A 12,858-nucleotide genomic window follows, 5' to 3' on the forward strand; every position below is an offset into this window, starting at 1 on the left:
GGACCCTGCTATCATGAGGGTGACCCAAATGGTTCGGTGATCCTCCTTTGCGATCACGTTGTGTAACTTTAGACAACTTAGTCTCCTGCTCCCGGAGTCCTTATCACTCTCCTGATCTTCCGAACTACTGTCTGTCAATTTCTTTACTTTCTTGTACTTTTCCTTAGTTCTTGTAGTGTTGGTTTTCTTTCCTGACCTGCAGACTCTTGCTATGTGTCCCATTTTCCCACATTGCCAGCATACTTTGTCCTTAAACCAGCAGTCCTTCTGATCATGGGTTGTTCTGCCGCAGCGATAGCACTTTTCTGCTCCGTACGCCATTTCGTTAGCACTGTATTCTTGTGGTTTCTGTTGTATTTCCGCAGCTCCCCGTGCTGCTGCTTCGTAGGATACTGCCACGCTGAAAGCCTGTTCTAGCGTCTGGTCCTTTTCCGAAAGTAGTCGTTTCTGGGTTCCTTCACTCTGGAGCCCGCAGACAAACTTATCCCGTAAGGTGTCTGCCAGTCCTGCTCCGAACTGGCAGTGCTTCGATAACTTGCGTAGTTCCGTAAGATAGTCAGCATTGCTCTCATCTTTGTGCTGGTTTCTTTTATGGAACTTGAATCTTTCTGCTATCAGCAGCGGTGTAGGGTTTAGGTGTTCCTGTAAGATATTAACAATCTCCTCAAAACTTTTCTCCATTGGTTTAGCTGGGGTAATTAAATTCCGCAATAGGCCGTACGTTCTCGCGCCCATCAAATTTAATAATACCGACGCCTTCTTTCCATGGGCCACCTCATTTGCCTTGCAGTACACTTCAATTCTTTCCACATACGTGGTCCAGTCTTCTACCTCGTTGACGAAAGCAGTGATACTGCCACTCTTCGGCATCTTGGGTGATTTAAAATGGCGCCTCCCGCGCTTTTTCTTCTTCCCCAATGTAATAAAATGGCGCCTCCCGCGCTTTTCCTTCTTCCCCAATGGAATAAAATGGCGTCTCCTGCGCTTTTCCTTCTTCCCCTTGCTGCCACGCTGCTCCTAGCGTTCTACAGGGTAATGGCGGCGACCCGCGGCTTCGGCGCGTCTCACTTTTCCTTCCCCGCATTCTATCCTCCCCACGCTGCCCTGTTCTTGAGCACCGACCGCGCCCTGTGCGCTCCACCCTCTCTCTCTTCCTCCTGACGACGCTGCACGGCCCCTTTGCAGAGCCGCTCGATCGAGTCCGAGCCCGCCGTAGTCCGGAAGGGTCAGCGCACTACCTGCTACCAGCACGACTTGCTGGAACACCTCGACTGGGGAGCCAGGCCCAGCTCTCCACAGCCTCCCCTGCAACTCTCCGATGGATCCCTGGGCAGTTGCCCGCGGTCGACGCCCGCCGTTCTGACTTCGACCTCCAAGAAGCTTCTCTTCAGGGAAAAGATCCCCGTGAGGTGATGCAGTACTGCAGGTGAGTTCAAACCTGCCCGTCGCCAGTGTAGTGTCCGAGGATCAATAAGACTCAGACTGCAGGAGAACAATAAAACAGGTATTTACTGAACAGAGAGTAATTCAAGACTGAAATACAGAAGCCTGCTATGGCTTTATATACAGGGGTGGTCACTGCTGGTACTGCAGTATAGAATCAGTTCTTCTCTTAAAGGCACATACACAACAACTGTGGCATTTCAGCACCAAATATACATCCTTAAAATGTAGGTTGCAGGGTCTAAGAGAGCTCTTAAATCTGTTGGAAAAACTCAGCAGGCCAGGCAGCATCCGTGGAGGGAGAAAGAGTTAACGTTTCAAGTCGAAGACCTTTCACCAGTTCTGACGAAAGGTCTTCGACCTGAAACGTTAGCTCACTCTGTTTCTCTCTCCACGGATACTGCCTGGCCTGCTGAGTTTTTCCAGCGTTTTTTGTTGTTATTTTGGATTTCCAGCATCTGCAGTATTTTGCTATTGTCTTAAATCTGTTGTGTTGGTTACATTGGTGTAAAACTCAACCATGATCTTCTGCTGATTTGGCAGTCGTTCAGTCATGCCACTATATAAATTATGCACAAAATCTGCAGCATATTAAAACTTTGCATGAAATTGCAGATTTGTACCTCTGATTTTAATGTTTTTTATTCCCATGATTCAGCAACTTAATCTTTCCCCGAATTGTCTGTGGTAAACCACTGTTGTTAGTATTGTTGTTCACCACTGTTGTTAGTACTGTTGTTCACTGTTAGTACTGTTGTTCACTCTTGCATATTGTTGTACTTGTCTGTGCATGCCTCAGCTGACTCCGCCCCTGGCTCCACCCTCATGGCTGGGTATAAAGGTCGCTGCTCAGAAGCCTCCGGCCCTTTTGGATACCAGGCAACCACAAGAGGCATGCTCTGTTCTTTGGTAATAAAAGCCTGTTTATTACTTTCTCAATCTCCAGTCTTTTGTAGCAATTGATAGTGCATCAATTTTATTACCAAAGTTAAATGTTGGCTGCGGATGCTGATCAACCGATGGCGCAAAACGCTGAGCAGCAGGCGCTGCTGCGAGCCCTCAGACCAACATGCCTGGACCTAGACCCCCAAGAAGCGGGTTCGTCGACTAAATTCGCACAATGGCTGCGTTGCTTTGAGGCGTATCTGGAAGCCTCGACCGTGACTCTTGATGAAAATAAACTGAAAATCCTGGCCTCGAAGGTGAGCCACCAAGTCTATACTTTAATCCAAGATGCGACGACCTACGCGGCGGCTATCGACCTACTGAAAGGGCAGTATGCACGCCCGGTTAACACGGTCTATGCCAGGCACCTTTTAAGATCTCGCAGACAGCAGCCCGGGGAATCGGTGGAAGCCTTCCTACGGGCACTGCGGGTACTCGGACGTGGCTGCGACTGCAAGGAAGTATCGGCCGCGGCACATGTGGAGGGACTGATACGAGACGCTTTCGTTGCGGGTCTAAGGTCCGACTACTCCCGGCAGAGGCTGCTGGAGAAGGGTGAAATAGACCTGACAAAGGCAGTGTCCCTCGCGCTCTCACTCGACGCGGCCCACAGAAATATGGACGCTTTCTCCCCTCATCGCCCCGCGCCGTGGACGCCGCAATCTTGGGCCATGGGACCGCCACCTCCGACTGCTGCAGCGATGTCCAAGGCACAAAAATGCTATTTTTGTGGCCAAGCTAAACACCCTAGAGCACGCTGCCCCGCGAAGAATGCTACCTGCTCCGGCTGCGGGAAGAAAGGTCACTACGTTAGCGCCTGCAAAGGGAAGACCGCTAACGCCAGCAGCGCTGTGTGCGAACCGTGGGCGCAGCCATCTTGTCTGCCATCTTGGGCTCCCCCAGCCGCGTGGGGATCGGGACCGTGGGCGCCGCCATTTTGTCCGCCATCTTGGACGCCTCCGACTTCGGTTACGGGGGACCCGGACTCCACCACCGCCTCATCGGACGACCGCATCGACACGCTTGAACATACGCTGGCTTCCGTGACGCTGGATCAATCTCTCCCGCATCAACTGTCCAGGTCCATGATGGACATTACGGTAAACGGCCGCGCCACTACCTGCCTTTTTGACAGCGGGAGCACGGAGAGTTTTATACACCCCGACACGGTGCGCAGTTACTCTCTCCCGGTCCTGCCGACGCGCCATCGCATCTCTATGGCTTCCAAAGCCCAGTCAGCGGACGTCGGTGGCTACTGTATGGTGACTTTTTCAGTGCAGGGTACTGAATACAAAAATTTTAAACTTCTGGTCCTGCCCCATCTCTGCGCTGCCGTCCTACTGGGGTTGGATTTTCAGTGCCACCTTAAGAGTGTCACTTTAGCGTATGGTGGACCCCTCCCCCCTCTCACAGTCTGCAGCCAGCAGTTTTTAAATCGCCCGCCGCGCGCCATTTGCAGCCTCTCCACCCTTAAAGTCTCCCCCCCCCTCCTTGTTCGCTAACCTCACCCGCGACTGTAAGCCCATCGCTACCAAAAGTAGGCGTTACAGTGCCGGGGATAGGGGTTTCATTAAATCCGAGGTAGCGAGACTCCTGAAGGAAGGGATTATCGAGAGCAGCAATAGCCCATGGCGAGCACAAGTGGTGGTGGTGAAGGCTGGCGGCAAACAGCGCCTAGTTATTGACTACAGCCAGACGATCAACCGCTACACCCAGCTGGATGCATATCCACTCCCCCGCATATCTGACATGGTCAATCAGATAGCACAATACCGGGTGTTGTCGACGATTGATCTGAAGTCGGCATACCACCAGCTCCCCATCAGGGCTGAGGACCGCCAGTACACAGCTTTTGAAGCTGACGGTCGGCTCTATCACTTTCTCAGAGTTCCCTTCGGCGTCACCAACGGAGTTTCTGTCTTCCAACGGGAGATGGACCGGATGGTTGACCAGAACGCGCTCCAGGCCACTTTCCCATATCTAGACAACGTCACCATCTGCGGCCACGACCAGCAGGACCACGACGTTAATCTAGAGAAATTCCTCCGGACGGCCCAGCGGCTGAATCTCACATATAACAAAGACAAATGTATGTTTCGTACTACGCGCCTCGCTATTCTTGGCTGCGTAGTGGAGAACGGAGTCATCGGCCCAGACCCCGATAGAATGCGCCCCCTTATGGAGCTCCCCCTCCCCCACTGCCAGAAAGCACTGAAGAGATGCCTGGGGTTTTTCTCTTACTATGCTCAGTGGGTGCCCAACTATGCGGATAAAGCCCGACCCCTCATCAAGTCCGCCTCCTTCCCCCTGACAGCAGAGGCCTGTGCAGCCTTCACTCTCATAAAAGGAGACATTGCGAAGGCCACAATGCACGCTGTGGATGAGTCCCTCCCTTTTCAAGTGGAGAGCGACACATCCGACTTTGCCCTAGCTGCAACCCTTAACCAGGCGGGGAGACCCGTGGCCTTTTTCTCAAGGACCCTCCAGGGCCCCGAGATTCGACACTCCTCTGTCGAAAAGGAGGCCCAGGCCATTGTGGAAGCCGTGCGACATTGGCGGCATTACCTGGCCGGAAAACGATTTACCCTGCTCACTGACCAGCGTTCAGTGGCTTTTATGTTTCATAATAAGCAGCGGGGCAAAATCAAGAATGACAAGATCTTAAGGTGGAGAATCGAACTCTCCACCTACAATTACGATATCTTGTACCGGCCCGGGAAACTCAATGAGCCCCCAGATGCCCTATCACGTGGTACGTGCGCCAACGCGCAGGTTGATAGACTACAGACCCTCCACAATGACCTCTGCCACCCGGGGGTCACCAGGTTCTTCCATTTTTATCAAATCCCGTAACCTGCCCTACTCCATCGAGGAGGTCAGGACCATGACCAGGAACTGCCAGATCTGTGCTGAGTGCAAGCCGCATTTTTATAGGCCAGACAGAGCGAGCCTGATCAAAGCCACGCGCCCCTTCGAGCGGCTGAGCATCGATTTTAAAGGGCCCCTCCCCTCCTCTGACCGCAATGTGTACTTCCTCAATATAATTGATGAGTACTCCCGTTTCCCGTTTGCCATCCCTTGCTCGGACATGACCAGTACCACGGTCATTAAATGTCTGAATGACCTCTTCGCCTTGTTCGGTTTCCCTAGCTATATCCATAGCGACAGGGGCTCATCTTTTATGAGCGACGAACTTCGGCAGTACCTGCTCGCGAGAGGCATTGCTACAAGCAGGACCACCAGCTACAACCCCCGGGGTAACGGCCAGGTGGAAAGGGAGAATGCGACAGTCTGGAAGGCAGTCCTTTTAAACTTAAAATCTAAGGGCCTTCCGACCTCCCGCTGGCAGGAGGTCCTCCCTGCGGCGCTCCATTCCATTCGGTCGCTGCTCTGTACACCCACCAATGCCACTCCTCACGAGAGAATGTTCTCCTTCCCCAGGAAGTCCACGTCGGGGATTTCGCTACCAACATGGCTGACTTCTCCAGGTCCCGTCCTACTGCGGAAGCACGTGAGGACCCATAAGGCAGACCCCCTGGTCGAGAGGGTGAGCCTCCTCCACGCCAACCCGCAGTATGCTTACGTGGTGTACCCGGACGGGCGGGAGGACACAGTCTCCATTCGAGACCTCGCACCTGCAGGCGCTCCTGAAACACCCTCTTCGCCACCCACCGCTACTCCTGCCTACCCCCAGGACACAGTCCCCGCACGAGACCTCGCACCTTCGGGTGCCTCTGAGAGACCACCATCGCTACCTCCCATTACCCATGCTCTGACCCCTGTAGACGGCATGCAGCAGCCCCAGGGTCTGCCACCTGCTACACCTCCTCTGAACGAGACACCGGGTTCACCGTTGGATGCTGCACCATCACCGCCGCTGCTGCGACGCTCAGGACGGCTTACAAGGCCTCCTGATAGACTTCAGTACACAAATTTTTAGTGCACTTCACCCTGCCGGACTCAATTCTAAACAAGGGGTGAATGTGGTAAACCACTGTTGTTAGTATTGTTGTTCACCACTGTTGTTAGTACTGTTGTTCACTGTTAGTACTGTTGTTCACTCTTGCATATTGTTGTACTTGTCTGTGCATGCCTCAGCTGACTCCGCCCCTGGCTCCACCCTCATGGCTGGGTATAAAGGTCGCTGCTCAGAAGCCTCCGGCCCTTTTGGATACCAGGCAACCACAAGAGGCATGCTCTGTTCTTTGGTAATAAAAGCCTGTTTATTACTTTCTCAATCTCCAGTCTTTTGTAGCAATTGATAGTGCATCATTGTCTTCATGCGCTTTCACTTTGAAGTGCCAGCAACAAGCTGTTTGGCTGTGAAGGGCACCACCATCAAACCCAGTCCTGTTTCTTTTCTTCTCCTTTTGTTATATCCACCTAGTCTAGACATTGTGGCCAATTGCAGTGACCCTACTGTTTCCCAGTTGACAGCAGCTAATTCCGCACAAATTCGGCATGATCCTGGGACCTTCTGGTTTAGTACGCTGGATGATGCCTTTACCCACCAGGGAAGGCAATCACAATTCAAATTTTAATAACTGTTCAGTTTGTACATCAGATCAGTGAATAATTTGATAGCCCCTTTTTAAATTTGTAATACTTTCTGCTGGGCAAAATGGTTTCTGCCCTGCATTTTGTATAGTCATTCATCTTTGCACAAAGGTACAGTGTAAGCCCATCACAACAGATTACCTCTAAGTGATGCTCTGCAGTCATTTAGCTCTTTAGTCATTTTACCTCTTTATCTCTCTTCAGAGTTCAATAGTGTGATTTGTAACTGAACAATGTTTATAAGGGACAGCCTTCCCTGTACGGTCACAATTCACACAACCCTTCTTCCATCTTGCCTGACCTGAGGATGTCTTAAATTCGGTTATTCTAATCTGTGTAAAATTAAGATAAAGTATGTGTTGCAACAGAAACATTGCAAAATATACCAAGTAATTTTAACTGATACTGTTCATGGCTCAAGGGTGAAGCATCCGAGTCCTCCAAGTGTAAATTCCACTAAACTTCAGTGTTTCTGCAGCATCAGAAGCCTGACTTTTGTTTTGCATTCTGAGCATGAATAAAATTAATTTGTGCAAGTTTACGACATTTAAAAAATGTGCATTCTGTAATTAATTTAGATTCCTGCTGTACCATGGAGTGGTGTCACATAGGCTCTACCTTGTAATTGTACCCACGTAGGCAACAGCTGATTAGAATAGAAATAAATGGGTATGATCTGACAGCCATTACAGAGATGTGGGTGCAAGGTGACCAAGGCTGGGAACTGAACATTCAGGGGTATTTGCCATTTCGTAAGGATAGGCAGAAAGGAAAAAGAGATGGTGTAGCTCTGTTAATAAGGGATGAGATCAGTGCCGTAATGAGAAATGATATTGGCCTAGAAGATCAAGACGTAGAATCAGTTTGGGTGAAGATAAGAAATAATAAAGTTAAGAAGTCACTGGTGGGAGTGGTCTACAGGCCTCCAAACAGTAGCCACACTGTAAGACAGAGTATAAATCAAGAAATAATAGAGGCTTGTAAGAAACATACGACTATAATCATGGGAGATTTTAGTCTTCATATTGATTGGACAAAGCAAATTGGCAAAGATAGACTTGAGGAAGAGCTCTTAGAGTGTATACAAGATGGTTTCTTGGAACAGTATGTTGTGGAACCAACCAGGGAGAAGACTATTTTAGATCTGGTAATGTGTAGTGAGGCTGGATTAATTAATGATCTCAAAGTGAAGGATCCTCTTGGGAAGAGTGATCATAGCATGGTAGAATTTCAAATTCAGTTTGAGGGTGAGAAAGCTAGGTCTCAAACTAGTGTCCTGAACTTAAACAAAGGTAATTACAAAGTTATGAAGGCAGACTTGGTTAAAGTGGACTGGGAAAATATATTACAGGGTAAGACTGTAGAAAAGTTGTGGCAAACATTTAAGGAGATATTTCATAACTCTCAGCAAAGATATATTCCAGTGAGAAAGAAAGGCTCTAAGAGAAGGATGAACCATCCGTGGCTAACTAAGGAAGTAAAGGATGGTATTAAATTGAAAACAAAAGCATACAATGTTGCGAGAATAGTGAAAGGCCAGAGGATTGGGAAATTTTAAAAAATACAGCAGAGGATGACTAAAAAAGAGAGAAGGTAGCTTATGAGAGTAAGCTAGCAAGAAATATAAAAATAGACAGTAAGAGCTTCTACAGATATATAAAAAGGAAGAGAGTAGCTAAAATAAAGGTTGGTCCACTAGAGGATGAGTCTGGGGAATTAATAATGGGAAATGGCAGAGACTTTGAACAAATATTTTGTATCGGTCTTCACGGTAGAAGACACTAAGCATTCCAGTAATGGATAATCAAGGGGCTATAGGGAAGGGGGAACTTAAAACTATTACTAGAGAGAGAGAAAGTACTAGGCAAACTAAAGGTGGACAAGTCCCTTGGACCCAATGGCCTGCATCCTAGAGTCTTAAAAGAGGTGGCTGCAGAGATAGTGGATGCATTGGTTGTAATCTACCAAAATTCCTTGGATTCTGGAGAGGTCCCAGCGGACTGGAAAACTGCTAATGTATCGCCCCTATTTAAGAAAGGAGGGAGACAGAAAGCAGGCAACTGTTGACCAGTTAGCCAAACATTTGTCATTGGGAAAATGCTGGAGTCCATCATTAAAGAAGTGGTAGCAGGACATTTAGAAAATCATAATATGGTCAAGCAGAGTCGGCATGGTTTTATGAAAGGGAAATCACGTTTGACAAATTTGCTGGAGTTCTTTGAGGATGTAACGAGCTTGATGGATAAAGGGGAACCAGTAGATGTCGTGTATTTGGATATCCAGAAGGCATTCGATAATGTGCCACACAAGATAAGAGCTCACAGGGTTGGGGGTAATATATTAGCATGGATAGAGGATTGGCTAACTGACAGAAAACAGAGTTGGGATAAATAGGTAATTTTCAGGTTGGCAATCTGTAACTAGTGGGGTGCCGCAGGGATCAGTGCTGGGACCTCAACTATTTACAATCTATATTAATGACTTGGATGAAGGGACCGATTGTAATGTAGCCAAATTTGCTGATGGTACAAAGATAGGTGGGAAAGTAAATTGTGTGGAGGATGCAAAGAATCTCCAAAGGGATATAGATAGGCTAAGTGAGTGGGATAAAATCTTGCAGATGGTGTTTAATGTGGGAAAATGAGGTTATCCACTTTGGTAGGAAAAATAAAAAAGCAAATTATTATTTAAATGGAGCGAGATTACAAAATGCTGAGGTACAGCGGGATCTGGGGGTCCCTGTACATGAATCACAAAACGTTAGCTAGCAAGTAATTAGGAAGGCAAATGAATGTTGGCCTTTATTGCAAAGGGAATGGAGTATAAAAGCAGGGAAGTCCTGTTACAACTGTACAGGGCGTTGGTGAGACCACACCTGGAGTACTGCGTACAGTTTTGGTCTTCCTATTTAAGGAAGGATATACTTGCATTGGAGGCAGTTCAGAGAAGGTTCACGAGGTTGATTCCGGAGATGAAGGGGTTGTCTTATGAAGAAAGGTTGAGCAGGTTGGGCCTATACTAATTGGAGTTTAGAAGAATGAGAGGGGATCTTATTAAAACATACAAGATTCTCATAGTCATAGAGTTATACAGCACAGAAAGAGGCCCTTCGGCCCATCGTGTCTGCGCCGGCCATCAAGCCCTATCTATTCTAATCCCATTTTCCAGCACTTGGTCCAAGTGCTCATCTAAATGCTTCTTGAATGTTGTGAGGGTTCCTGCCTCTACCACCCTTTCAGGCAGTGAGTTCCAGATTCCAACCACCCTCTGGGTGAAAAAGTTCTTCCTCAAATCCCCTCTAAACCTCCTGCCCCTTACCTTGAAACTATGCCCCCTGGTTATTGACCCCTCTACTAAGGGGAAAAGTTCCTTTCTATCTACCCTATCTATGCCCCTCATAATTTTGTACATCTCAATCAGGTACACCTCAATCAGGTCCCCCCTCAGCCTTCTCTGCTCTAAGGAAAACAACCCCAGCCTGTCCAGTCTCTCTTCATAGCTGAAGCGCTCCAGCCCAGGTAACATCCTGGTGAATCTCCTCTGCACCCTCTCCAATGCAATCACATCCTTCCTATAGTGTGGCGACCAGAACTGCACACAGTATTCCAGCTGCGGCCTAACTAGTGTTTTGTACAGCTCCATCATAACCTCCCTGCTCTTATATTCTATGCCTTGGCTAATGAAGGCAAGTATCCCATATGCCTTTTTAACCACCTTATCTACCTGTCCTGCTGCCTTCAGGGATCTATGTACATGCACACCAATGTCCCTCTGATCCTCTGTCCTTCCTAGGGTCCTACCATTCATTGTGTATTCCCTTGCCTTGTTAGTCCTCCCAAAATGCATCACCTCACACTTTTCAGGGTTAAATTCCATTTGCCACTGTTCTGTCCATCTCACCAACCCGTCTATATCGTCTTGTAGCCTGAGGCTTCCTCCTCGCTATTTACTACTCCACCAATTTTCGTGTCATCTGCGAACTTACTGATCATAACTCCTACATTCATATCTAAATCATTAATGTACACTACAAACAGCAAGGGACCCAGCACCGATCCCTGCGATACACCACTGAACACAGGCTTCCAGTCACAAAAACAACTTTCAACCATCACCCTCTGCCTCCTGCCACTAAGCCAACTTTGGATCCAATTGTGCCAAATTGCCCTGGATCCCATGGGCTCTTACCTTCTTGACCAGTCTCCCATGCGGAACTTTGTCAAAAGCCTTACTGAAGTCCTTGTAGACTACATCAACTGCACTACCCTCATCCACACACGTAGTCACCCCCTCAAAATTCAATCAAATTGGTTAGACATGACCTCCCCCTGACAAAGCCATGCTGACTATCCTTGATTAATCCTTGCATCTCCAAGTGGAGACTAATTCTGTCCCTCAGAATTTTTTCCAATAATTTCCCTGCCACTGATGTTAGGCTCACTGGCCTGTAATTCCCTGGTTTATCCCTACTACCCTTCTTGAATAATGGTACTACGTTAGCTGTCCTCCAGTCCTCTGGCACCCCCCCCCCCCCCCTCCCCTCCCTATGGCCAGAGAGGTTCTGAAAATTTGTGTCAGAGCCCCTGTAATCTCCTCCCTTGCCTCACACAGCAGCCTGGGATACATCTCGTCTGGGCCTGGGGATTTATCCACTTTTAAGCCCACTAAAACCGCTAGTATCTCCTCCCTCTCAATACTAATTTGTTCAAGTATATCACAACCCCCCTGCCTGATTTCTATGCCTACATCGTCCTTCTCCATAGTGAACACAGATGCAAAATATTCATTTAATAACTCGCCTACATTTTCCGGCTTGACACACAGATTGCCACTTTGGTCCCGAATGGGCTCTACTCTTTCCCTGGTTATCCTCTTGCCCTTCATGTACTTATAAAACACCTTGGGATTTTCCTTTATTTTTCCCGCCAGTGTTTTTTCATGCCCCCTCTTTGCTCTCCTAATTTTTTTTTTTTTAAGTACCCCCCCTGCACTTTCTATACTCCTCTAGGGCTTCCACTGCTTTTAGCCCTTTGTATCTGTCAAAAGCCTCCCTTTTTTTCCTAATCCATTCTTGTATATCCCTTGACATCCTGGGTTCCCTGGACTTGTTGGTCCCACCCTTGACCTTTACGGGAACATGTTGGCGCTGTACTCTCTTTCCTTTCTGAATGACTCCCACTGCTCCGATGTGGATTTTCCGACAAGTAGCTGATCCCAGTCCACTTTGGCCAGATCCTGCCTTATCATATTAAAATCGGCCTTCCCCCAATTTAGAACCTTTACTTCCGGTCCATCTTTGTCCTTTTCCATGACTACCTTAAATCTCACCAAATTATGGTCACTGTCACCAAAAAGCTCTCCTACTGACACGTCTACCACTTGCCTGGCTACATTCCTTAGAATTAGGTCTAGTACCGCCCCCTCTCTTGTAGGACTTTCTACATGCTGGCTCAAAAAGCTCTCCTGGATGCACGTTAAGAATTCCGCACCCTCTAAGTCTTTCACACTCTGACTATCCCAGTTAATATTGGAGAAGTTGAAATCCCCTACTATTATTACCCTATTATTTCTACACTTCTCTGAGATTTGCCAACATATCTGTTCCTCTATCTCCCCCTGACTGTTTGGGGGCCTATAGTACATTCCTAGCAAAGTGCTTGCCCCCTTTTTGTTTTTAAGTTCTACCCATATGGCCTCATTAGAGGAACCTGCTAAGATATCATCCCTCCTTACTGCAGTAATTGACTCCTTGATTAATATTGCGACACCCCCTCCTCTTTTACACCCCCCTCTGTCTCGCCTGAAGATTCTATCTATTTATTATCTATCCATATATATAAAGCGGTCGATCTGTCTGTCATAGAGCGTACCTACACGTGTGTTACATCGAAAGAAAGCTTACGATTCCAGAAC

General features: G+C 48.0%; 2 protein-coding genes across 3 annotated transcripts in view; both read left to right on the top strand.

The window, feature by feature from the left end:
- Nucleotides 1-12,858, top strand: part of LOC147111701 (NADP-dependent malic enzyme-like) — a 251,482-nt gene that overhangs the window by 125,694 nt on the left and 112,930 nt on the right. The window lies entirely within an intron of this gene.
- Nucleotides 1,845-6,951, top strand: LOC147111702 (uncharacterized). The gene is made up of 2 exons (XM_085998811.1): nucleotides 1,845-3,488; nucleotides 5,830-6,951. The coding sequence occupies exons 1-2, from the start codon at nucleotides 2,436-2,438 to the stop codon at nucleotides 5,911-5,913; spliced, it is 1,137 nt and encodes a 378-aa protein (XP_085854937.1). The 5' UTR covers nucleotides 1,845-2,435; the 3' UTR covers nucleotides 5,914-6,951.

The sequence above is a fragment of the Somniosus microcephalus genome, chromosome 10, assembly GCF_052327205.1.
Source record: "Somniosus microcephalus isolate GS21.2 chromosome 10, FLI_Smic_1.0, whole genome shotgun sequence".
Taxonomy (NCBI): domain Eukaryota; kingdom Metazoa; phylum Chordata; class Chondrichthyes; order Squaliformes; family Somniosidae; genus Somniosus; species Somniosus microcephalus.